At 38.5% G+C, this 27,679-nt stretch overlaps 5 protein-coding genes across 5 annotated transcripts; all 5 read right to left on the bottom strand.

Annotated features, from left to right (window-relative positions):
- Positions 1-13,782: 13,782 nt before the first annotated feature.
- On the bottom strand, positions 13,783-14,973 carry LOC137015238 (histone H2B-like). Its single transcript, XM_067380058.1, has one exon. The coding sequence runs from the start codon at positions 14,611-14,613 to the stop codon at positions 14,239-14,241; it is 375 nt and encodes a 124-aa protein (XP_067236159.1). The 5' UTR covers positions 14,614-14,973; the 3' UTR covers positions 13,783-14,238.
- Positions 14,974-15,132: 159 nt separating this feature from the next.
- On the bottom strand, positions 15,133-15,779 carry LOC137015239 (histone H4). Its single transcript, XM_067380059.1, has one exon. It carries the CDS (start codon positions 15,761-15,763, stop codon positions 15,452-15,454), a length of 312 nt encoding a protein of 103 aa, XP_067236160.1. The 5' UTR covers positions 15,764-15,779; the 3' UTR covers positions 15,133-15,451.
- Positions 15,780-22,398: 6,619 nt separating this feature from the next.
- Positions 22,399-22,809, bottom strand: LOC137015237 (histone H3). The gene has a single exon (XM_067380057.1). The coding sequence runs from the start codon at positions 22,807-22,809 to the stop codon at positions 22,399-22,401; it is 411 nt and encodes a 136-aa protein (XP_067236158.1).
- A 1,115-nt stretch (positions 22,810-23,924) lies between these two features.
- Positions 23,925-24,324, bottom strand: LOC137014994 (histone H2A). The gene has a single exon (XM_067379607.1). It carries the CDS (start codon positions 24,309-24,311, stop codon positions 23,925-23,927), a length of 387 nt encoding a protein of 128 aa, XP_067235708.1. The 5' UTR covers positions 24,312-24,324.
- Positions 24,325-25,993: 1,669 nt separating this feature from the next.
- Positions 25,994-26,711, bottom strand: LOC137015026 (histone H1-like). Its single transcript, XM_067379670.1, has one exon. The coding sequence runs from the start codon at positions 26,666-26,668 to the stop codon at positions 26,048-26,050; it is 621 nt and encodes a 206-aa protein (XP_067235771.1). The 5' UTR covers positions 26,669-26,711; the 3' UTR covers positions 25,994-26,047.
- Positions 26,712-27,679: the final 968 nt, after the last annotated feature.

Below are 27,679 nucleotides of genomic sequence, written 5' to 3'. Positions count from 1 at the left end.
AATAATAAGTTTAAGCTTTATTTGGCATACGAGTAATTTTCTTTCTCCAAACCCACAGCTGTCTTTACAGGGTCAGCCAGGGGCACAAGTCGCAAGTCCCAAAAAGAATAAGTCAGGTATGTAAATAATGTTTGTAGGGTAATTATTGGTGTATCTGATATATTAACATAGCTCTTTTGTCAAGCAGATTCTCTTAAGGAATGGAATTATTTAAATAGAATTTAAAGGGGACCTCTTATGCTCATTTCCAGTTTCATATTTTTATTCTGAAACTCCACTGGAATAGCTTTGCATGATCCACAGTTACAAAAAAATCCTTATCTTAAATTGACCCTTTATGCAGACCCTCAGTTCATTGTCTGTCTGAAAAAAGTAATTTAAATGGGGCAATCAAGACTGTTCTAATAAGCCTGCACATGTAAAATGTGGAGCTAAATATAATATTGTGTGTACACGTTTACTGAAAGAGAGAGGATGATCTGTTCTCATATTGTGGGGGTCTCTAGATGCACCAGGGGCACATTTATGTTGAAAAGACATTACAAAGTGCATTTGTCAATTATTATTATTATTATTTTTTTTTCCTCAGTGGATGACTGGACTGATCTGAGACAATATCCTCTGGGATTCCAAAATGATGAAACACATTGTTGAACAGAGCCTCAGCGGCTTCCAATGCTGTGGGCAAACCTTTGAGGGGAATAAGTTTGCATGACTTGGAGAACCAATTCACAATCATGAAGACACAGGTGAAATTGTTAGAAGGTGGGAGGTCTGTCATGAAATCAACTCCGATATGAGTCCAAGGTCTCTGTGGTATGGGTAGCCTGTGTTCGTGGAGCTCTGCATACAGTCTGGTCTTCTGTCAGACACAGACGGGAACAAGAGGATAAGTATAAAACAGGTTGTTTGTCAGACGGAGGCATGAACACAGGAATAACACAGGTGAGTTGTTGGTTGATATGAGCACGTTGATTAAAGTCACTTAGCTGAATGGTAACAGAGTTCTTTCTCTTTTGCAGTGGAATCAACAAGGGAAACCAGGACCAGACAACAGCGGGGACACAGCAACATAGGAGGAGAGGTAAGGAGTCCAAGTACAAACAAGACCAGACAATGAAGTGTGGGGAGTGAGTGTTCTTATAATGCTGGTGTGATGAGGAGCAGGTGCCGCTGATCAGAACTTGGGTGATTGGGAACGAGTGGGCGGAGCATGGAGATCCGGTGACGATGCGTGCTGAGTGTTGGTGGAGGGAACTTACTCCATGACAGTTATTACAGTTGACATAATTAATAATAATTAATGATAAATTGTTACATTTATATAGCGCTTTTCTATATATATATATATATTATATATATATTTCTATATATATTTATAGTGCTTTAAGTCAAGTCAAGTCAAGTCACCTTTATTTATATAGCGCTTTTTACAATGCAGATTGTGTCAAAGCAGCTTTACATTGATAACTGGTACATAGTTTTGGCTGCACAGCAGTTCTTAAAGAATATTGTCAATACAGGCAGATCAAAGCACTGCTGAATATCAAATGTCAAGTCAAATGTCCCCAACTATGCAAGCCAAAGGCGACAGCAGCAAGGAGCCCAAAGTTCAACAGGTGACATCAGGTGGCAAACAAGTGGCAGATAGCTAGGTGTTAAAATAGAGAAACAAACCTTGGGAGAAACCAGGCTTAGTCGGAGGGCCAGTTCTCCTCTGGCGAACAGTGTTTTGTTACGATTCAGGTTGCTATCATAAGTCCGATAGGATCGCAACATTGCAAATAAAAGTATTTATTTCAGTTCCATCCAGTTGAGGATCGTTTTCATCAAGCCGGTATGGACGGTCTGTCGAGGAACTGTGGCACTGGCTGTCGTGTTGATGAGGCCTTCACGATGAATGATCTAGTTGACTCGATCTCTGCTGATACTTCAGGGCTGCGTTGTGGTCGTGTCAGGGCGCAGGTCCTCAATCTCACCTGGATACGGCCCGGATCCGGTTGACTACGGTAAACCTTGGGATAAACCGAAAGACTAATATTAGCGTAGATGCCATTCTTCTTCTGATGTAACGAGTACATCTGGTGTTATAGGAAGTGTTCCCGGTTCCGGCTGACCTAATTTATGCAGCCTAATAATCCTTTAACGGATTTGAAAATACATATTGATAATGTGTTATGTGTATGCCAGATGCGTTTTTAGTCTAGATTTAAACTGACAGAGTGTGTCTGCTTCCCGAACAATGTTAGGAAGATGTTCCAGAGTTTAGGTGCCAAATAGGAGAAGGTTCTACCGCCTGCAGTTGATTTTGATCTTCTAGGTATTTTCAGCTGTCCTGACTTCTGAGATCGCAATAAACGTGAAGGACTATAATGCTTTAAGAGCGCGCTCAGGTACTGGGGAGCTAAACCATTTAGTGCTTTGTAAGTAATTAGCAAGATTTTAAAATCTATACGATGTTTAACAGGAAGCCAATGCAGTGACGACAGAACTGGGCTAATATGGTCATACTTCCTAGTTCTGGTAAGAACTCTAGCTGCTGCATTTTGTACAAGCTGTAGTTTATTTATCAAGCGAGCAGAACAACCACCCAGTAGAGCGTTACAGTAATCTTGCCTTGATGTCATGAACGCATGAACTAACTGTTCTGCATTTTTCATTGAGAGCATATGTCGTAGTTTAGACATATTTTTAAGATGGAAGAATGCGGTTTTACAGATGCTAGTAACATGGCCTTCAAATGAAAGATTGGTATCAAAGAGCACACACAGGTTCCTAAGTGATGACAAAGACTTAACAGAGCAGCCATCAAGTGTTAGACAGTATTCTAGGTTATTACGTGAGGAAGTTTTTGGTCCAAAAATTAGAATCTCTGTTTTTTCTGTTGGTCTGTTGCTTTACATGGAAGGGGGGAACTCCTCAACCACCACTAATATGCAGCATCCACCTGGATGATGAGACGGCAGCCATATTGCGCCACAGCTTATTGGTGGAGAGGGGACAGAGGGATGAAGCCAATCAGTCATAACTTGATGTTGTGTTCTGTTGTCCGTGCTTTTCAAGTTAACTTAACCTCACAGTCCACTCTTAAGAAAGGCTTGTTTGAGAATTATGAAGCTTGAATGATTCAACAATAGTGAGTATGGTTCAACAATAAGTGACCATCTTCATACTATTCACATCTCTCCCACACTCTCACTCTCTTTCCACTCCAAACTTGTCAGCTGACTGTGGGCATTGTACTTCTTAAACCAATTATATTTTCGTCTCAACCCTCTTGAGCCAAACATGTCCTAGTTGTTAAAGTTTACAGCTGTTCCTTAGCTGCTGTCAGTTGTCATTTCAGGCAAATTGACACAACCCTCTTCCACCCCGTTCACCTCCAGTCATCTTTGCATTCAGCTCCCATGGATCCTTCCACTGTATTCATCAGGAGCTGAAAATGGTTGATGGTTATGTAGATAAGACCCTTATGTCTCGTCTGGGATCGAGACGCTTTGAAGCTGCAATGAAACTGTAATTTGACCTTCAACCGAAGTCCACTATATGGAGAACAATCCTGGAATGTTTTCATCAAAAACCTTAATTTCTTTTTGACCGAAGAAAGAAAGACATGAACATCTTGGATGGCATGGGGGTGAGTAAATTATCAGGAAATTTTCATTTGAAAGTGAACTAATCCTTTAACAAATGCTTTAAAGTAGGCCTATTGTTCATGTTTACTAAATAATTAGCTAATGTTAACAAATGGAACCTTATTGTAAATGTTACCAAACAATAATAAAGAATCGGGACATTTTCAATTAATATCGAGGGTATGATTTAGTCCAGAATGTAAAAATGTTTAAGTGTAAACATGTTTAAAAAATAAATAGCCCATTAAGTCTTTAACGGTTTCACAGACAGATCTTAGATTAAGGAAGCTGCCAGGATTCGGCCTTAGTTCAATAAGACATTTAAGATTTTATAAATGTGCCCTAAACAAACAAACAAAAAAACACATTATTTTATAAAAGCTACTTATAAATGTGCCCTAGAAAGAAAAAAAAAATAAAAAAAATACTGGTGGTGTGTTTTTTAACCAAAACACTAGCACTGACATATAGAGAATACAAATCTGACGTCACACTGCATTGAGTTCCGAGTAACTTCTTTGTTTATCCGCCCTATTGACAGGATTGCACAGCCTTTCCTTCATTGTTTAGTGCAGTAATTTGTTTTCTGTCATGATTTTGAAAAATGTCACCATTGTAAGTCATTAATGCTGCATTGATAATGGTGATAGTAAATCATTGTTGTGAGAGAAAACTGGACAATGAAAAATGTTTTTTTGCCTTTTCTAAGTGTAAAAACAGCAAGGGAAGCAGGTCAAGGAGATGACGAGAAGATGCCGGATGGCAAATCTGATTTAACTCACTGCTTATCACTCAATAAAATAGTCACATTGCTAAGTGTTTTTGAAAGTTTTGATGTTGTTTGGTTTAATAATTAACATTATTACCTTTTGCGAGTCTGACTCTCATTCCTCCGCTCGTGAATTAGCAGAACTTGAACGGGGACATTCAAAAATGCTAAACAAGAAAAACGCTTCGTGTGGCTTAATGCACCAAGACAAACACAAAATTCTGTACATGTCTATTAAAGCATTGGTTCCAAAAGTGGGGTACATGAGGTGACAAAATGCTGAGGAAGCCTCACTTTGAGTGTCGGAGTGTTCAAACCCCACAATGCTTCATGAGGCTTCATTTGCCCATCACTTATTTCAGTGCAAGTAATAGGGGGCGATCCTGTCAAAATGGCGGCGCCGCCCGGCATGCAACGAGGCATGACGTCGGTTCGCATTCTCTAGGTATGTCAGTACAAGTTGCTTTCAGTTAAAATATCTCAAACATGCATTTTAGTCTGAGACAGCCTGGTCTTTGAAACCAGTCTGTGAAATATATCTTTACTGACATCAAAACTTACAACAATACTCTTCCTACTACTAATGAAAACTGCACAACTCTGTTACAACTGCACGACACTGTTACATCTAGTGGTAATGATTTACATTACACTTGATTTCCACCAAATATTATTTCAAAACAAGGAAGTCTGTACTTAGTCTATATGCAATTACTATTGTTCTTAAAACATACAAATTTTGCTTATAAATAAGTTAATTTACCATACCATTCAGGAGAGCATTTGATGAGTAAATACTGATTTAAATATCTAGAAACTTTACCTGAGAAGAACTGATTCGCAGCGACTCACTAGCTCGTGTGAGGGTTGGCTCTTAAAAGATTTGAGTTTTATATTTTGGAGATCTTAAAAAGAACTACTAAGTAATCTACAAGTAATCCTGCGAGACAGAATGGAAGGTATTTTATTACATTACATTCAAGTTGTCAATTTATACATAACTAGGATTTCCTTCTGTAAAGAGTTTTGCATAATTAAATGTTAAATGCATTTACGTAATAAGTTCACCGATATGTGGGCATTGCATGATTAAAAATATGTCTTTAATAGCAAGCTATATTTATTTATTTATTTATTTAAAAAAATAACATCACATGCAAGCATAACATTATCAGCAGTGTAACTGATTATGACAAAATAATCCAATATCTGCTGTCATGTGCCAAGTCAAATTTTAATTTCCACTCTTGCAAACAGAGGTAGGTTATGAGGTGTGGAGAGACATCAGGTATCATTGGAACATTTAGGCCCAATTTGTAATCATTTAAAATAATTCAATGGAATTAATATAAACTTTGTGACATGTGTGGGACGTCCGACTGTCCAAGAGGGGCACTGCTAAAACCAACACATACATACCATTGCAAATATTTGCCTTTGCAGCTTTCTGTCTCCTCCGTTCATTTACAAAAGTTCTGGTCTTTTCAGCTGAAACAAGAGAAAATAAAATATCATTATTTATAATATATAGTATTATATATAGGAAAAAAGTACTGATTAAACGTACAATTTTGTTGGATTTTACATTATTAGGCATTAACAGCATGGTAAGTGTCGTGGTTACTCTGTATTGACAACAAATATCACATTAAAACTACCAATGCTGTGGTAAAAGCATGGTAAGAAAAGAACGGCGTATTTGGTATTTACTTACCAACATCTGGCACACGTGAATTGATGTCAAATATCGAGATGTGTTCTGAATGAGACATCTTCATAGAGTTCGTCCATAGAGTGATGCACAGGGGCACCATTGGCATATCCTAAGCGACGCTGGGGGGAGCTTGACCATGCTTCAATTTTTGATGCCTCGGAGTGAGAACGGGTTGGAATGCAACATAGACCAGATGTAATTGGGAAGTGGATAGTGATGGGGAGTTCAGATCATTTTACCGACAGACTTTTGAGTCTCGTTCAGCAAAATGAAGGAATCTTTTTTTCGAGTCATTTCGTTCATTTCGTTCATTTTAGCAAAATGTAATTAAAATGTTATGTGTTACTTCCCCAACACATCTACTACTTACGCAAACTTTGATCACACTATAAAAAATACAAAACTACAATGTTATAAGATACAGAAAAGATTAATTCATTCTTTACCTGGGTCTTCAGTTTATGATAAGCTGATTAAGCTCACCTCACCTCTTGTCTGACAAGTCTTCGGGTTTAAGTCATTCCTTAATCACGTAACAGGCAGCCCCATATGCTAAACCAATGCAGTCTGAGCCGCAAAGAGAATTGATTAATTCATTTCATGATTCTTTCGGGTTTTTGAGTTCTTTAATCACGTGACAGACCCATACGCTATTTCTGACATTTCTGTCACTATGTTTTTGTTACTGTTTCTTGAGGATCTGTGGTGTGTTATTATTTTATAAATAAATAAAAGCCTGTTATAAAAAAAAAAAAAAAATACTGTCTATCTGTACATAAACACTAGGCTATATAATAATATAATAATCCAAGCCTACAATACAAAGTATTTATAGCCTAGTTTGTTCATTTTTACTCCAATATTGAGTTTGCTGGTATAATAATTGCTTTTCCTAGGCAGACTTGACATATTGGTCTAATATATGCATAAGAAGATTGCTCAAAAAGGACATAATACAATAAATTAAAGGTGCAGTATGTAATAATTTTGTCCGCTAGAGGTCGCTAGAGGCCTATTTAAAACAAAGGTTGAGGAGGGCAAGTTTGAGTGTGGAATCTTGGGACATGTGGTCTCCACCTCAACAGACTTGGGAAGAAAACATGTTAATGGATGCGATTATTAACGTTACTGTAATATGAAGCAGAGCAGGAGCGAGTGTTGTGGGAGCTGAACGAGGCCACTGGAGGGATTGTGCAACACATGCTTCACAAGCAGCGGAACTTTTATTATGCCACAATCGCTGGCGCTGCTTCCACTTTACCATATGTATCATATGTATTGACAGCACAATTTTGTGACAGTAAATTATCAAATTAATACTGTTTAGTCAGATGATATGAAAACGATTACCACTTGTTCAACAAATATATACACTTGTGTACATTCAAACACAATAATTGGGCATACATAGCAAACACGAGTTCAACGATTTGCGCGAGTAGATTACATACAAAGTCAATGCAAAGACGCGATCAGACTATGGATCAGACGCATCCTCGCGCGGGTCTAGAGATGCGATGCCCTGCGTTTGGCGTGTATGTCCCATAATACTAATCGTGTTGATCGTTATAATGGCATACGTTTTCTGTAAAGATACGAATCAAAACAACTCACCTGTCGAGTAAAACACAAGCGAGTTCGGCATCTCTTTCTAGGTGAAGTTTGCCGCAAAGCTCTCTCCATCTAGAAAATGCAACACCGATATTGATCCTCGCTCTTTCTCTCCTCTTGTCCCAAACTCTTCTTGGGTCGTTTGGTTGGCCCGTACGCTTACGTTAACGGGAGCTGTCCTTGTCGACAGAACCAGCGACAGATGGTAAACAGTAATTATGTTCCATAAATAAGTAACACAATCCACCATAAAACGTGCAAGAAGTAAATAAGGAACTGCTTGAAGCAAGCTAGTGGTTTGCTGGACGCTAGACACTACTTCCGCATTTGTCCACGACACTGTTGTCATGTGGTTTCTACGTCAGTAAAGGTGGTAACAAAACTACACTGCCCCATGTCACTGTTTAGAATGGGAATTTTCTCATGATTTACAAGTAGTTGAAAACATTAGAGATATTGTTAGTAATTAGCTGGACAAAATATATAACACTAGCCTAGTGGTTTTTGGATATTTTACTGTGAATATCTTACAAATTGTACCTTTAAATGACATTGGTTTAGCGTATGGGTCTGTCACGTGATTAAAGCCGCCTTTCCACTGCACACAACAAACGACAGCCGTTGGACCGGAAGTCATTAATTTCCAATGGAGAGTAGTACAGGGGCTGCGTGGAGTTCTGATCATATGTGAATGTGTAAATTTAGGATCCGATTTGAGCTTTGGATGCATTGAAATATTTGAACTTCTGCTGCTAGACCGTATGCGACCGGCCGACCGGATATAATGTATTCTAATAAAAACTATAAGCATGAAGTTAGAATCACCAACATTTTAACACTTTAACGTTATTCTGTAAACACTATTTCTGTAAAATGGTTGTTATTAATAATTATGTTAAAAAAAAGATATTTTCTGATTATTAAATACATTTTTACGTTGATTAGCTCTATAAAATCTATTATGTTTTTATTTTACATGTATTGAGTGTAATTTGCTTTGTATGGATATATTCAGACATGCATTAATGTTACATTCATTAAAATCCTTCAGTTTACTATGGTGGATGAGCCGATCGAGGGTAACGGTTGCTTCACTACCAATTTCAAAGTTCCGTGCGACTGCCGCTAGGTGGTGAAATGCGACAATCAGATGCGAATGTCGTGTGCAGTAGAAAGGCGGCTTCAAGGAACAACTCAAAAACCCAAAGTCTTTCCGGCTCAGACTGCATTGGTTAAGCGTATGGGTATTTCACGTGATTAAGGAACGACTCAAAAACCCGAAAGACTCATGAAATCAACTAATCAATTCTCTTTCCGGCTCAGACTGCATTGGTTTAGCGTATGGGTCTGTCACGTGATTAAGGAACGACTCAAAAACCCGAAAGACTAATGAAATTAACTAATCAATTCTCTTTCCGGCTCAGACTGTATTGGTTTAGCGTATGGGTCTTTCACGTGATTAAGGAACAACTCAAAAACCCGAAAGACTCATGAAATAAACTAATCAATTCTCTTTCCGGCTCAGACTGCACTGACTGAAACTGGTGAACTACTACAGTACAGAACCTATAGAATATTGCACATGCGCGACTGAACAAATCACCCCCTGAGACCACTCGTTCTTCCCGAGTCACATTAAAGATTGGTTCAAAATGAACGAATAGTTCAAGGACGACACATCACTAGAAGTGGACTGAGTGCTGTCCTTTCAACGATGATGGTCCGCTTGTTTGGTGTGCACCAGGGTTTGGGTGGCAGTGTTCACACTAACAGAGCTATCACACCAGAGTTTGTTTTAACCAAACCAAACCTGAAAAAGTGTGAACACACCCGTTTTTGTTTGTTTGTTTGTTTGTTTTTTATAACAATTGCCACTACTACTCTCAAAAAATGTTTTGATACATCACATGTCTGGTTCAGGACAGGTTGGTTCACAAATCACTTCAGAGTTTGAGTTTGTTCAATATTACAGGTTTTCTGCAGGTCCTTGAGGCCAGATTTACAACATAGTTGCATGATCTACTGATGACGAGCAAATGAAAGAACACAGCCAAAGCCAGATCATTTCCATAATGACCAACATAATCTACCAAGACCAGCACAAATTAGCATCTGGTTTGGGGCATCATAATGGTGCAAATACCAGTAAATTAACTATACTTTAGTAAATCATCTTGCATGATTCATTTAAATATTCTCCTCCCATAAATTTTGCATCTGAAAGGGAAACTCCTACAAGTGCAACAAGGTCAGCTGCAAAAACATCCCTGTCCATGCCTCTTCAGCACTAATTTTTCACTGCGTGCCTTTAGTAAATCCTGACAGTAGTTGTTTTTTTGTTTTTTTTTATGCCAAAAGAGGTTTTGCGCTGACACAAGCTTAGTAAATTTGGCCCCTAAAGTCTTAAATTCAGTCTGATCAAATTTAGACCAAAATGGAACAGAAGTCTTAATTGTTTAAGTGGTCTTAAAATAGGCAGAAATGGAAAAACAGGAATCATGAGTATTTAACTTCAAAAGGCTATGAATTTTATTAAACATTTCACTCAATGTAAATGTGTGACTTCTCTCTGGGCCGCCCGTCATAGGAAAGACTAAGAACATTATTTAAAGGGGTGGTTGTTTATGATTACACTTTTTTTTAACTTTAGTTAGTGTGTAATGTTGCGGTTTGAGCATAAACAACATCTGCAAAGTTACAGTGCTTAACGTTCAATGCAAAGGGACTATTTTCTTTTGCAGAATTCTCTGTTTACGGACTACAAAATTAAAGGAACACTTTGAAAACACATCAAGATCTCAATGTGGAAAAATATCATGCTGGATATCTATACTGATATGGACTGGGACTGGTTGAAAATTATCAACCTACAGAGGACTGAATTCAAAGACAAAGTGAAAACATGATGCAGCAGGCTAGTCCATTTTGCTGAAATTTCATTGCAACAACACAAAATGGTACTCGGTAGTTTGTATGGCCCCCACATGCTTGTATGCATGGCTAACGACGTTGAGGCATGCTCCTAACAAGCTCCACAGTGCTGGGCAGTGAGCACAGGGCCAACTAGAGGACCTTGGGCCCTCAGGCCACCCTCATGAAGTCTGTTTCTGATTGTTTGGTCAGAGACATTCACACCAGTGGCCTGCTGGAGGTCATTTTGTAGCGCTCTGGCAGTGATCATCCTGTTCCTCCTTGCACAAAGGAGCAAATACCAGTTCTGCTGATGGGTTAAAGACCTTCTACAGCTCTGTCCAGCTCTCCTCTATAGAGTATCTGCCTGTCTCCTGGAATCTCCTCCATGCTCTTGAGAACCTTCTGGTAATGGCACGCATTGATGTGCCATCCTGGAGGAGTTGGACTGTCTGTGCAACCTCTATAGGGTCCAGGTATCGCCTCATGCTACCAGTAGTGACACTGACCCTATGTGAAACTACTGAAAAACAGTCAGAAAAGACAAGTAGGGAAAATAGTGTCAGTGGCCTCCACCTGTAAACCATTCCTGTTTTGGGGGTTGTCTCATTGTTGCCCATCTAGTGCACCTGTTGTTAATTTCATTAACACTAAAGCAGCTGAAAATGATTAACAACCCCCTCTGCTACTTAACTGACCAGACCAATATCCTAGGAGTTTAACTGACTTGATGCTGTTCTCTGATTAAAAAGTGTTCATTTAATATTTTTGAACAGTGTATATCGCACATCTTATCCTGAGTAATAAAGACAAGGCTTTGTAAATGTGTATTCCCAACATACTATTTAAGTAATATTTACTAAAAAATTTTACTGCTGGATTTGGCTGATGCAATAAACCCTTTTCACATGTTCTTTTTATATTGCAACATATATAGCAATTGTTCTCAAATTTCATATTTTAGGGTAATTTTATATATATTTTATAACAGTGTTGTCTACATTCTTTAACGGTCTGCCTGGAAAACACCCTTGTGGAAGATGAATGCCATCACGTTTACAACTGTGACAATGAGCGCTAAACACTTTTCAAAAAGTATGTGAAGTACGTGGCACCATTGTTGCAGTAAACTTGCATAACATTCTTGAATTAATAATTTATTAGATGCATGCCGGTCAGTTATTGTAAGGACATCGACTTTGCATTTTCACACCCCTAAACATGACAGAACAAAACAACCTGTTACTGGTTGTGTTACATGTCAGTCAAACGTCCACTTGGGTGGTCCTTGGTCAATGAAAGCTGCATAGAGTCCAGACCCAGTGTTGCCAGACGTATGATAATTATCGTATTTGTACGATAATTTTGACCTCTGTACAATGAACGATCAATAGTAAAAAAATCCCATAATGTACGATAATTTCATAATTTTGTGACACTTCAAATGATGGTCATTGTAAGGGCTCCTATATTCATTGATCTAGCTGTGGATCCTCTATGTCATAATTGTAAGGAGAATGTGAACGTTGTTAGGCATCTCTTCCATATCTTCTCAATCAATCATCGTGGAGAATGACTCTCTCTCATGAGCACAAGTTAACGTTCCTGCCGCAGATCTTTTAGGTCAGTTGTTTCTCACTAAGGTACACCTAGTTATTTATCTATTGTGGTAATATGCAGGTCACGTCAAAAATGTATTGGTCTAGATAGCTGTATTCTGTACGTTTCACTTTTCAAGTCACCTTTATTTATTTAGCGCTTTCTGTAATGCAGATTGTGTCAAAGGAGCTTTACAACGATAGAGGGAACATAATTTTGGCTGCACAGCAGCTAAAATAGTGTCATTGTCCAGCTTAAGTAAGTTCAGTGTTGATTCATTCTGTTGTAAAAATCATCAGTTATTAATTTAGTTATGTATCTATAGTAAAAACTTGTGTACGATAATTTTCTTCCAAATACAATACTTTTGAGCTTCTGGTATGATACTTGGACATTTACAATCTGGCAGCACTAGTCCAGACCTTCTGCCATCAGTCTGAAGATCTGACTGTGTGAGACTACCGTCGTGGTGATGAGTGAAGCCTGATGTTATGACAACAGTAGCACAGTGCATCATATGAAATGTATTATTCAATTAGCAACTGTTAATAGCAGTATTGTTAAATTACATTAAAATGTGTTTACTGAAATTATTATAAATATATTGGTGCTGACTCAGCTGAATTATTTTTCTGCTACACAAAGTATTTGAGTTGTTTTTATGAGGAAAACTGACTTTAAATGATTTAAAGACCCCCATTTTTTGTCACATACAGCAAACATCTCCTCACTATCCACTATCTGCCTGTCCCCTGAACACAATGTAAAAAAACAGTCTCTGTAGTCGCCACAAGCTCCAAAAATGGCTACAAAAAGTACCTAGTGCAGCCTGGACCACGAAACATAATAAACATACTCCAGCCAATAACCAACAAGAATGATTTTAAATGCGCGTTCATGACAGTTTCAGGAAGCATGGAGGGGAGGGTGAGGAGGAGGAGGGAGGGAGGGAGGGAGGGTGTAGCTAGCCTCTGTTTTGTTTGACAACACTTTGAACATCAACAGGAAATTACTCCACCCAGGATCACTTAGATTTTTTTGACTTGAATTTTTTAAAGATGTCATTTTGGTGATCAAACATGAGTTAAGGGGAAAAAAAATAATTTACTACGGGGGACTTTAAGTGTGACATGAAAAGACATTTTGGTCAAACACAAATTATATGAGTTCAAAATACTTAGAAGTCTGATGCAAATAGTTGCCTCTTTTTTTTCTTGTAAAACTAGGGCAATATTTTTTACTGTTTACATAAACACAACAAAGGAACTAAAAAACAAACAAACAAACAAAAAACATTAATAAACTTAATTTTGGCATGTTAAAATATTCTATATAATTATTCACACTAGTGTGCTTTACTGTTTAACTAGGAAGTTTTTGTACAAAAAAAAAAAAAAAAAAAATATATATATTTATATATATATATATATATATACACACATATTCAGACAGCTGCAGGGCTTTATTCTGTAATAAGCTGACAATGATAAATCCAAAAGTGAAAAGACTATCAGACTTTATTGTAAAAATACACTCCTGGCAAGTGAATTTCACTAGAATGTTTTATTAGCGCAAACTATTAAAATAAGAAGTCAACTCAAATGCTCCTGCCTACAGTAAACCTATATCACATGCTTTGTAAGTAAACGTGATTCCAGTTATGTAGATGAAGATTTCTCATGATGTAGCAACAGTCACTAATGAGCTCAAGTTTTGAGGTGCTTTAACAAAAGTACACAATTTGGAAGTTAATATTAAAGGACTAAAAATCAAGGTGTCATAATTGTATTTAAATATGAATAATTTGTCCAACACTTTAAAGTCTAACATTTTTTCCAAACCCCTTTAACGGAGTCATCTTCTATAGAAAATCCACTTTTCTCTTATTCAATCTTTTGATATTTATATTAAAACATTCTACAAACAACTTTGCTCTTTAGCTGAAAATATGGGTGGCTCTTAAAAGAGCCTTTGGGTCGCTGAGAGTCTCGGTTGAATCTCTACTTGGAGCTGGTGTACTTGGTGACGGCCTTGGTGCCCTCGGACACGGCGTGTTTGGCCAGCTCTCCGGGCAGCAGCAGACGCACGGCGGTCTGGATCTCTCTAGAAGTGATGGTGGAGCGCTTGTTGTAGTGAGCGAGACGAGACGACTCACCGGCGATGCGCTCGAAGATGTCGTTGACGAAAGAGTTCATGATGCCCATCGCCTTGGAAGAGATGCCGGTGTCAGGATGAACCTGCTTCAGGACTTTGTAGACGTAGATAGCGTAGCTCTCCTTCCTGGACTTTCTGCGCTTCTTTCCTCCCTTACCGGCGGTCTTCGTGACGGCCTTCTTGGAGCCCTTCTTAGGCGCGGACTTTGCTGGTTCAGGCATGATGCTTTTTGAACACAAACTTCTCAAAGCAATGTGAAATCAGAAGCGATACAGAGGTATTTATTTACCGCCCTATGCTAATTTTCAAACATACAGATGGCCTCTATTGGCCAAACCCATAAACTCGTATTTCATTGGACAACTCAAAGCGTCACGAGCGGAATGAGGGCCAATCACATGCGCCGCCGCCAACCGCTCAAAGTTTGAACTACACCCTGACTGTTTCCTTTGTTTTATTTCCCGCTCTTTTTATTTTTTATTAGTTTGAGAAAATAAGCGCTTCTAGACAAATATTGTAAATCATCGTGTAAGTTTAAAACCCCTTGAGAGAGTTTTGGAGAATAAGAGACCATTAAAGGTCAGACACCCTTCAAAAAAAGTTTTTGATCTGGATGCCATTGATTCATGAAACTATTGAACAATTTAAACAGGAATGATAAATAAAAGCCCATTTGTGCAAAACAAATACCAGTTTCGGTAATGTATATGCATTTTCAATTCTGCTCACTTTGGCCCCATTCTGATCCAATCTTTGTACGTTTTTTTAAGACATCTTCTTTAAAATTAAAATGCTAAACATTGATTAATAAACAAAAAGTCTTCGTGCACCGTTTATATTTTGGGTATCATCTGTCGATTAAAGAGAACGAAGTGAAAATGTACTGATAGTCCCCATATAATACTGTTCACAAGTTCATTTATAAACTAGTGATGTTTATTGTACATCCTGAAAATCAAAAATTCATGTCAAGTAGTTTTCATCGACTCTTCATGTGAGAGAGTGGGTGGCTCTTAAAAGAGCCGTTGGGTTGGTGTAGTTGTTCCTGATTTGAGAAGTTTATCCTCCGAAGCCGTACAGAGTGCGTCCCTGTCGCTTCAGCGCGTACACAACATCCATGGCGGTCACGGTCTTTCTCTTGGCGTGCTCGGTGTAGGTGACGGCATCGCGGATGACGTTCTCCAGAAACACCTTCAACACTCCGCGGGTCTCCTCGTAGATCAGACCGGAGATGCGCTTGACACCGCCACGGCGAGCGAGACGACGGATGGCGGGTTTGGTGATTCCCTGGATGTTATCGCGCAGAACTTTACGGTGACGTTTGGCGCCTCCTTTTCCGAGTCCTTTGCCGCCTTTGCCTCTTCCAGACATGGTTAACACAACTCTATCAAGCGATGACACAGAATAGAATTTGTGTGTCACCAGGAGGCCTTATACAGTTGCTTACAGGACCTGAGAGAAACCAGCACCGCGTCACAATGCGCAACCCGCCCCTCTCCTTTTTTGGCAGACTGTTTGAAGATAAAAAATAAGTGGCAAACACCTGGGTACAAGGTCACTGGTTAAAAACTGTATTAAAATTAGATTTTCACAATTGCTAAAACAAAAAACTCCATTCTCTGAACCAAATGCTCAATGGACTACACCAATTTATCGAAGAAATCAGTCTTTCTGTAAAACCTTAAACAAGTTTGCAAATCTTATGCACTCTTTTTTGCAAAACTCTAAACACATTCATTCTCACTCACTAAAACACATATTGCACTGTGGTGCACTTGTGTTGGTAAACAGTAAACAAGTGACAAAATTAAACAACTACAACAGGGTCATTCTACAGAAACGTCCACTTTTGGTATGACAAAATGTCTTAAATGCATTTATTTTTCTAACATTTAAACTTAGACCACATTATTATATTACACTTTGACTTTATGAATACACATAAATGACATTTTAATGATTTTTTTTTTTTTTTTTGTACATTTATTTAAAGATCGCATGTCCCCTTTTTTGTCACTGGTGTTACCTTACTTCTCTGGCATTTTTAAACATTTTTATGAAATATTATTTCTCAATTTTTTCAGCACATGCAATCAGAGTTACAGAATAATAATAATAATGCAAAAAATAAAGAGATTATTTGTATTTTTTATTTATTTATTTTAATCAGGTTAGTTAAAAGTGTGATTGAATGATGTTAATTCAATTGCACAACCATGTATTTGCTATAGCAATGAAAAGATTTGAAAAACAATTATAAAAACGTAATGATGCAATCCTTTACATCTTAATTCTTGAGTGTTGCAGAATTCAATGGATGTTAAATTATTATCATGTCACATATGACACATTTTGTTTAATGTGACAGACAAAAAACAGTAACACCAGTGATACAATGAATCTCCAGTGACATATACACAGGACCAAAAATCCTTATTCTTCACCTATTCTTCACCTATAATTAAGTAGATTGGGCTAAATTTTTACAATTGGTATACAATCAAAGACTTATCATTGACACTTGGTGAAAGCAGTCAGTAAAAGATCATAAACAACATTTTAAAACTGTCTGTAAAATATGCTGTCTGTAAAGTCGCTGCACTGAATTTAGCCATATACCCTTAATTTAGCCATATCTGTCCAAATGAAGATTAACAATGAGAAAGAAAAGTTAGAATCATGTAATCTTACAGTTTTTTTGCTAACAAGCATTGTTCAATACCGAAACCACATTTTCAAAACTCTTCACACAGTCAGCGAAACAGAAGTCAATGCAGACCAAACTGTGAACTATTTTTTAATTGCTTTCAGACAAAATGCATTCAGTGACCACACTTTTCAAAATTCAGGAATTCTTTTCCCATCCGTACTCCACAACATGCAAAATACTATGTATTTTCAGCACATTTTTCTAATGCTAACACATGTCGTGGCAAATTTGATGTTTCTTTGTCCCTTCAGATCTGGTCTCGAAGAAAAACTTGCAGAGTCTCAGTTTCAGGTCTCAGAAAAACTCACAAAGTCGAAGTTCCAGGTCTCAGAAGTATTTAACTTTATTGTCAAGCAACAAAGTGAGATGCCAGCTCCGCATCTGAGGCTCCCTTAGCTGGGGCTCAGTTTTATACATTTTTCTTATCTCTTAAAAACACAACAAATTAATATCATTGGCTTTTTCTTATCTCTTAAAAACACAACAAATTAATATCATTGGCTGGGAATATTCGCTCTTACATTTTCCCATATTCTCACTTACACGTGTTCTCCCCTCACACCTCCTTAATTGCAGGTGTTGCTTATGTAAGAGAATTTTCTTAGTAAGGGTGACCAGTTTGCAATCTTTTGCCTTAATCTCTCATGGCCTTCTGCCAATTTGATGGTCAACCCTTTTCCCATTGGCCAAATGAAACATTGTATCAAAACAGTGAACACTCCCAAAGGCAAGAGGCCTTCACGTGACACCCTTGACAATTACAAACAAAATATTCTTAGTGGTCAAGTAAACTTGTCTGACCCTTGCAGTTACAAAGGCCAAGAGGGCCTCACAACACTTCTAGCCTTTATAATAAGCAAACAAATTTTACAATTGTTTTCTATTGGATGGATAAAATACTCCATCACACACTGCATTCAAAATGATTAAGAACACATTCAAAACAGAATTTATGCAGTAATTATTTTAAAATATTTTTTATTTTATAGCCCAAAATTAAAATAATAAATAAATAATCATTACAAGCTAATTGCAATTTTAGCTGAAATTCCAGCCACTCCAATGCAAAAGAGAGAGCAGACTAGAACATCACTGTAATTTACTATAATGAACAACTACACATGTTGTTACAGTAATGTGTAGAATGTATTTTATTTTTTATTTTTTATTATCATTGCAGCCCCTGAGTTTTTTCCCTCTTTTTTCACCTTTTGGTTATAATTTTCAAGTACTATATTCATATAAAAAAATGACATTTTGATTAATTTCTGATTCATTCGTTTTACAAATGCGTTCAATAAAGTGAAATTGTGTTACAGTATTCTATATAAAGAACTGATCTATGTGGAAAATCATTGAAACTTTAAAAAAGAAAAGGTCATAAATTATGCAATGCTTCCTGTTGTTAGTGTTTTTTAGGTCAGTGTGTTGTGAATGAAATGTGTGTTTTCTGAATGAGAATTGTTGCCAGTGTTATGTTGGTCTGAGTGAGTTTTGTAGGTGAGATTAACTGTTTGGCCAACATTCATGCTGGTAATGCTGACTGTGTGAAGAGTTTTGAAAATGTGGTTTCGGTATTTAACAATACTTGTTAGCAACTGAAAAAAACTGTAGTGCTATTTCATGCAAAAGAACTAAATGAATAGCGTAAAATAAAGTTTATCTATAAATGGGTAACACCAGTGACAATTTTCATGAAAAATGCATTTTACAAAATGGCTGCTGCAAGGTGTCAACCCACATGTTGTCAATCATGATATATTCGCTAAACCAAGTAGTTTAATCCATTTGTATTCTAGTTTTTTTTTTAAATTCCCTAACAATAAAGTAGGTCACACCAGTGACTTCAACTGAAAGCTTCATATGAAATTATGATTTTCTAATTAAAATTTCTCATACTTGAAAAGAGATAGAGGACTTTCCAGTGGCCTTTCTTCATTGATCTTCAGGAAATAGGAAGAAGGATGTCAAGTGATGTCATCAGTGTGATTATTTATTTCAAAATACAAGATTTTTGTTAAAGGTAACACCAGTGACACAACACCAGGGGACCACTACATTCATTATAAATGTTATAACATTTATTTGTGTCATTTACATTATATATTTGTTTCTGAGCTCAAAATAAAGCCCTTTCCCACATGACTGCAGGGACGAGCACTTCTGTGGCGCTTGGAATTTTTAGAATTAATTAAAAAGCAAATTTTGCCACATTGATGCTCAAGAAGGTTTAATTGTTCAAATAACATATTGTTTCATATTAAAATATGTATAAAAATTGTAATCCTAAAGTGTTTTTCAAGTGTAATATTTCTGTAAAGTCTAGGGACAGAAAAGTGGACGTTTCTGTAGAATGACCCAACACAGTTGTCATTGTTTACAAACAACGGCTCAAATGATGCGATCAAACCAGCTGTGGGAAATAGAGGCAGCTCAGAGTGCACAGGTGTATTGAATGATGATACGGGTAATGGATGGAAACAATGAGGGAGAGGAGGAAGAGGATGGTGAGGAGAGTGTTGTCAAGGCTGGATCAGCAAAACCATCATTGCCTGTGATGTGGGCAAAGTCCTGGACCCAACTCACAGATGTGATGTTGAGGCAGAAGGAGTCGCTCATTGAGATTTTGCAGTTGCACCACTTTTTGAGTGTACTGTAACATTACTTTTCATTTAGAGATTTCTTTGACCTTTTGACCTGGGCTTACTGTATTGTTACAGTATGCAAGTGCTGAATATAGACATTCAATACTATGTGAAGTTTATAAATGTAATTTATAGGAACGAGTCCATCTAATTTTTCCAATCAACAGCCAGAGTATATAAGCAGCTGCTTACCTCTCTTAAATCTCTGTTCCAGCATCCCTCCACCTCCCCAAACTCCACCTTCATCTCAGGTACCTTGCCCTATGAAATCATATCTTATATTTATTCACTGTATCAGAGCTCGAGTTAAAGCTGATTCTTCGAGCCCCTCATCAGTGGACAGCAAGCCAAATAAGCTAACCTAACACCTAAAGACTATATGGGCAAACTTGATAAAGTTTATTACACATTTTGGGAGACACATCAAGTGAATAGGAAATTGTATATCAATATTCTTAGGAAATTTTAGATATGAAAATTTTGCTAATTCTTACTCCAGTCCTTATTCCATTACATATTGCCCCAAAACACATTAATATTCAAATTGCATAAAGTGTGTAGAAACATTGTATATAATGGAAAACACGTTTATGGCCATTTTACACACATCAAAATGGTTTGTCAAATCATTCTTTTATATTCTTTCATTACAGAGTTGACAATCATCTTTAATACAAAGTTTGGTATAAAAAAAAAAAAAATACTGAAACTTAAATTGGACATAAAATAAAAAAAAAAACGTTTTTGCATGTCCAATGTCATGTCTAATTTAAGTCTTTTTTTTTTTAAACCAAATCGTGGTGTTCAATAGAGGGCACGTCACAAAAAAAAAATTAAAAAAAATAATTGTCATTTACGATTTTTTTCTTATACTCCAAACAATGTAAAATTATATATATATATAAAATTATACACACACACATACACTCATTTATTTATTTTTTGGTAGTCAGGGTAAATATTTTATGGTTGTTTTTTGTTTTTTTCAGGGTTTATGCAGGTTTCAGGAAGTCAAATTTAAGACCTTTTTAAGACATTTTAAGACCATAAAGATTGAAATTTAAGACCTACACGACGCATTACCAAAAAATATTCAAATCAAAGAAATTCTGAAAAAAAAAAAAAAAATCACTTTATTTCAATGAATTCAGTCATTGAAAAAGCATTAATTTACAGATAAAGCAATCACATTAGTAACCTTCTACGTACATCAATGTGCCAAATGCCCAAAACCTTAGGCCCAAAATGAAAATAGGCTAAAACAAACTTGCCCTCAAATAGAATAGATTTCATCTCATATTTATTTACATTACAAAACAGCATATTAATAGCCTAATAAAGATTGAACAGGCTACTCCAACCCATGTAACAACCAATGTAGCACACACACCAGATAATCCATTTTAGATAGATAGATACTTACCTCGGGATAATTAGAGTATCTATCTAACATGGATTATCTGATATATGTATGTGTGTGTGTGTATGTGTATGTGTGTGTCCCGCACTGTCCCATGAACTGTGAGCCAGGTACCTCGAGTAAACTATTTCATTGTTCCAGAACAATGGTCCTGGTGGTCTGATTTTAGCTTTCATTGAACGTTACGACATACGGCCCGGTAAGAGTACGAATCAATTCCCTCTTTATAAACTCCCCCAATCCAAATCTCGCCATAAGCGATCTTGTTGGGCCCGCAAGAGAACGGCTTCACGATTACTGAATCAGGGAACATCCCTTGAAAGAGTTCGCTAATCTCACTGTTGCTATTAAATGAGTGGTGTTTGTTTAGTCACCGCGTGTGTACGTTAGTATACAAATCACCTCGGCTTTCGATGTGTCAGTCGCTCCAAAAGTACCCCGAAGGTTGTTCGACGGAGGTGTGATGATATTGCGCTGGAGACCGGAGGGACCAGGCATTGAGGAGTACGACGGCAGTGGTGAGGCTAATTGGCCGAGTCCGCTGAAGGGATTTTGCGGCTAGCTTGTGTTTCTCCGCTCTGGCGTGTGACTCCAGCGCCTTTACACCGCTTCACACCCAGACTCTCTGATTTTTTTTTTCTTCAAAGTTTGCAGTGAGCCTCGTACCTGGAGCTGGGTACCGCTTGTAACCAACAGCAGAAATCGCTGTGATCTAGCCATGTCTCGTTGAAAGTACACTCCCATTTTCCACACGTAGCCGAACTTTAACAAACTCTGAGGAGACGCAGACGTATTTCGTGGGCAGGTATTGCATTTATCACGGGATTTGTAGTTTTATCACCGCGTATACCAACACCAATATACCCCAGAAAGAACTACGACTCGCTACTTTTATGCTACTTTGTAATAACTTTCAGCAGGTAGCGTTTCTGGAAATGGGTAAAAAAATTTAAGACCTGACTAAATGAAATTTAAGACCTTGGATGGAAATCTGGCCGTTTTTAAGACTTTTTAAGGCCTTAAATTTAAAGTTCAGAATTTTAGACGTTTTAAGACCCCGCGGAAACCGTTTTTTTCCTTAATACTTAATAATGGTATCTTACGATAAAGAGAAAGAGCCAGGTAGTATTAACTTTCGACTAATCAACCGTTAAACTGGAAGCTTCCTCGTTCAGTGTAATTTTGGTGGCTCTTAAAAGAGCCTTTAGGGTTTGATGTGGCTGATGCGGGTTTAGGCGCGCTCTCCACGGATACGGCGGGCCAGCTGGATGTCTTTGGGCATGATGGTGACCCTCTTGGCGTGGATGGCGCACAGGTTGGTGTCCTCAAACAGACCGACCAAATAAGCCTCGCTGGCCTCCTGCAGGGCCATGACAGCGGAGCTCTGGAAACGCAGATCCGTCTTGAAGTCCTGAGCGATTTCTCGGACCAGCCGCTGGAAGGGCAGTTTGCGGATCAGCAGCTCGGTGGACTTCTGATAACGGCGGATCTCTCGGAGAGCCACGGTCCCGGGCCTGTAACGATGGGGCTTCTTGACGCCGCCGGTGGCCGGAGCGCTCTTACGGGCGGCTTTGGTAGCGAGCTGCTTCCTCGGGGCTTTGCCACCGGTGGATTTGCGAGCGGTCTGCTTGGTTCTTGCCATTGCAGTAGTCAACTTCTCTTTCTATCCTGCTTACGCTGGAAATGCTGCTCTGTGTTACACGCCTGCTTTTAAAGCATTGCGCGGCTATGAGCTCACAGTGTCGGGAGGGTGCCGAGGCTTGTGATTGGCTGATCTGTGACGTGTGCTTATGACTGCTAGCCAATGACGGCGCGCTCCAACTTTTCAAACAAGCAGAGGATTTCCCGCTCAATGTGCTTTGTTCCGTTTTGATCATCCAAACAGTGTAACACACCCATAGGCTTTATACTCACATTGCTTTATTTGTTCTGAAATATGATGGTTGTACATATATCGGATTTGAATAAAATCACATCATCTGTATAAAAGCACTACAAAAAAAAAAAAAAAAAAACATGAACCCAAAAAACAATCTCTATCAAACAAGTTACGGGACAATTCAATTCAGCTTTATTGGCATGGCACATTTTAACCAACATAGAAATATATAGAACAGAACATCTGAGTAAAACCTATGTAGAAAAAAATAAAATAAAAATAATTTTAGTAACAAAATAGAATAATTCTAAAAAAAATAATAAATAAAAAAGATTATAATACAGAACACATGTAATAACTGAACTTGTTTATTTCTGGTTGTCCCTCAAGAGATGGCAAGATGCTTCAAATCTTGCAGCTATATTGTAACATTTGGCTTATTCGCCAAGAACGTAATATAGTTTTTGGATTGGGCTATAGTTAAATTGGGGAAATATTTTTTTAATTTTGGGTTAGTAGTGGTCTCTGATTTCTTGGTATTTGGGGCATTCTGTGAGGAAGTGCAGCTCCGTCTCTCCCAGGATGCAGTGCGAGCAGAGTCTGGAAACTAGTCAGAGACTATCACGCGTTTAAAACACTTTATTCCTGCTACTACTGTTTTTCTAAACGCCCATAAAGAGCAATCGTACAGTTAATGGTTTTGATGGGTAATTTTCTGAAAAAAAAAAAAAATTACATATATATATTTATTTAATAAAGACAACCAACTGACTGGGTCTATGATGTTATTACACTGTTAAAGAAAAGGGCTCTCTATCAGATAAAATGGGTGGCTCTTAAAAGAGCCTTTGGGTTTCGATGAGACCGACTAAATCCGCTTATTTGGATTTGGCGGGTTTCTCGGTCTTCTTGGGCAGCAGCACAGCCTGGATGTTGGGCAGCACACCGCCCTGAGCGATGGTCACTCCGCCCAGAAGTTTGTTCAACTCTTCGTCGTTGCGCACCGCCAGCTGCAGATGACGGGGGATGATGCGGGTCTTCTTGTTGTCCCGAGCGGCATTTCCAGCCAACTCCAGGATCTCAGCGGTAAGATACTCGAGCACAGCCGCCAGATAAACAGGAGCACCAGCACCAACGCGCTCGGCGTAGTTGCCTTTACGGAGAAGCCTGTGAACACGGCCGACGGGGAACTGCAGTCCTGCCCTGGATGAGCGAGTCTTAGCCTTCGCTCTTGCTTTGCCTCCGGTTTTGCCTCTTCCACTCATTATTACTTTTACTTAAAACAGTTTCAATAAACAACGTTGAAAGAATGGAGAAACTGAGTTTCGAGGTCCTGCCTTTAAGCGAACGTTCTTGTCGCCCATTGGTTGAAAGTCTGTTAAGATCTCAAGCCAATCACTGAACTTCCCTCCAACACATCCAAACCCCACCCCCTTTTAATGATCAGGCTGTGCAGTATAGACTAGAAAGAAAGAAAACATTAACAACAAGGACACCAACACAACAATATATCTAAAAATGGAAATAAAACAGTTAAAACAATGACATTTCAATGTGTACATCTATTCATGTCTCAACATTTAAAATTTTAGGTTTGCACACATTTTTACTCACCCGATGTTGTCTAAAACATTTCCTTGATGGTAACAACTGAAATTGAGAATGTAATTGATGAGAAGTATATAACAACCAATGCTTCAATTACTGAGTACAATAAAAAAAAGTCCTATGTAGCACCAAAAGTGGTTCTTGGCTCGTAATCATAAGGGAACCACTCTTGCTCTACAGCACCTTTGTCAAAGAGTGCTTTGTAGAACCCATAAGATGTGCCATATTGCATTTTATTTCTTCAACAAAAATGGTGCTAAACAGCACCAACAGTGGTTCTTTGGCTCGTAAAGATAAATAATATAATAATGCTATATAATAATAATAATCTTTATTTTATATAGTGCCTTTAATGGTAACATTTGAAAGTGCTTTACAAGCATAAAAAAGATAAATACATATATAACAACATATACATACACAATAAAATCACATAAATGCTATCCTAAAAAATGACTTTAAAGAACAGACTTAAAAACACTAAAGGATTTGTAGCACCTTAACCACCCCAAAGAACCACTGAAGAACACCTGAAGAACCATACAGGTACTTAAAGGCTGATTTATATTTCTGCGTCAGACCTACGCCGGAGCCTCTGCACCGTAGGCTCTGTATATGTAGTGGTGCTAGCACTTCAGTCATCCCAAACAACCGCTGAAGCACCAAGATTTGGTGCTATACAGCACTTAAAGTGGTTCCCCTATGATTATGAGCCAAAGAACCACTTTTAGTACTATATAAAACCTTTTTTTAGAGTGTAGCATTATATATTTTATGTACAGGAATAATATTTGATCATTTGCATGAAGTAGTAACATTATTTAACAGGAACTGGGTAAAAACACCAGTAAACCACAAAAAGAAAGGTAAATAATTCAAGGTAATTAAGATAAATATTTATAACCGCTATTGTAGTTCACGTTATTTCTAAATAGACAGTTAGCATGTGTAAAACATTGTCAGTCGAACTAAACCGGTGAAACAAAATATTTTAACAAGCTTTACAAATAATTTACTTCGACAAGATTAAGAGTGCAGGTCGTCCATTGGTTTCAGCCTGTTCAGACTTTAAACCAAAGCCTTCCCTCCAAACCCACCCCACCTGACCTCATTCTGGAAGGGTTTTTTTCACGCCCACCTTGAAGTTGTTAACGAGGCCCGCCATTATTTATTTATTTTATTTTTAAGTTTCGTACTAAGCATTATCTTCGGGCTGTGATTGAAATATAGCACCCAGAACACGCATGTTAGCAAATATTAAGCTTTTTCTCAACGAATTTACTTCCATAACTATTAAAATAGCAGGTCAAATCATTAACATCAGATTTTTGCTCTTTATTCAGAGTTAGTGGGTGGCTCTTAAAAGAGCCGTTGAGGAGAAACAGTAAAGACTTTATTTCTTTTTGGGCGCTGCCTTTTTAGGCTTGGCGGCTTTAGGCTTTGCCGCCTTAGGTTTAGCCGCCTTGGCCTTTTTGGGGCTCTTGGCTGCTTTCTTAGCGGCTGCTGGCTTCTTTGCCTTCTTGGGGCTCTTCGTCGCCTTCTTAGCGGCTGTGGCGGCGGGTTTCTTGACCTTCTTGGACGATTTCTTGGCGGCGGGCTTCTTTGCCGCTGCGCTCTTGGGCTTCTTGGCAGCAGCGGGTTTCTTGGCCGCGGGCTTCTTCGCTTTAGGAGCCGCTTTCTTAGCCGGTTTCTTCTTGGTCTCGGCGTTCTGCTTGTTGAGCTTGAATGAGCCCGAAGCGCCGGTCCCTTTGACCTGCACCAGAGTGCCTTTAGTCACCAGGCCCTTGATGGCGATCTTGACGCGGGAGTTGTTCTTCTCCACGTCGTAGCCGCTGGCGGCGATAGCTTTCTTCAAGGCGGCGAGGGACACGCCGCTCCTCTCCTTGGATGCGGACACAGCTTTGACGATGAGCTCGCCGACGCCTGGACCTGCTTTCTTGGCTTTCGCAGCTGACTTCTTCTTGGGCGCTTTGGCCGGGGCGGCAGCAGCCGGGGCTGGAGCGGTTTCTGCCATCTCTCTCTCGGATCGGATCTACAGTCTTTCAAACGCTGTCTGGTTCCAGCAATGATCAGCGCTCGAGCGCCGCTGCGCTCTTTAATAACACATGAGAACCGTATAGACTCAACCCGCCCTGCTCGGTGTCTGTGCGCCTCCACGAGCCCCTCACGATTGTGTTTTCTTCTCTTACATTTGGGGCAAAACTGAAGCGGTGAAATAGTTTGTCGCAGTAAAAACAAAGTGAGCACCGAGCAGAGGTTCTGAACTTTCACTGGAGACTAAAATACGCGAAGAGGAAATGTTTCTTTTGCCTCCGTCAGACCAAATCCAAGTCGAGCATCAGCCACGGGGAAAAGCCGCGTGTACATTTGATGCCTCGTTTTAATGAAAAATTTGATAAAAGCTTGAACGCGTCTGCTGTGTGTTCAGAAAACAGTCTGAAAGCAACTTTAATGAAATCAGCATTAGTGAGGGGCGTGAGGAGGCTTTCATACAGCTGTTGTTTTGGGCAGCTTGAAGCACACGAACATCATCCGGAGGATCCGAGTCTGTGACTCTCCTGCCTGGCCCTCATCTTCGCTCAGTTGATGATGATGACGACGACGACGACGACGATGATGATGATGATGATGATGATAATAATAATAATGTACCTTTAATCGCGAAAGTATCCATACTTTATTTTGTTAAATACGTTTTCATAAGATGATTTGCACCATATCTTGTAACATATCAAGACTGTATTCCTCTTTTGTAAGTCGCTTTGGACAAAATCATCTGATAAAATGAAATGTAAATAATATAGCACAGGTCATTTTTTGAGGATATTTTGTGCCTCACACGTAAAACCAAACATTCACCATCTCTCTTTTACCCTGAACCAAAACTGAGAAAAGTTTGCGGCGTAAAAATACATCTACTCTGGACACTGCTGAACTTATATAATTTTTCCCTCAAAACTGATTGAACAATGATAGAGTTATTTTATTCGTGAACTAACAGCATCAGGTTTTTCAACTTTGTTTG

Source organism: Chanodichthys erythropterus, chromosome 24 (genome assembly GCF_024489055.1).
Source record: "Chanodichthys erythropterus isolate Z2021 chromosome 24, ASM2448905v1, whole genome shotgun sequence".
In the NCBI taxonomy this organism is placed as follows: Eukaryota; Metazoa; Chordata; class Actinopteri; order Cypriniformes; family Xenocyprididae; genus Chanodichthys; species Chanodichthys erythropterus.
This window is presented reverse-complemented; position numbering and strand designations above follow the sequence as displayed.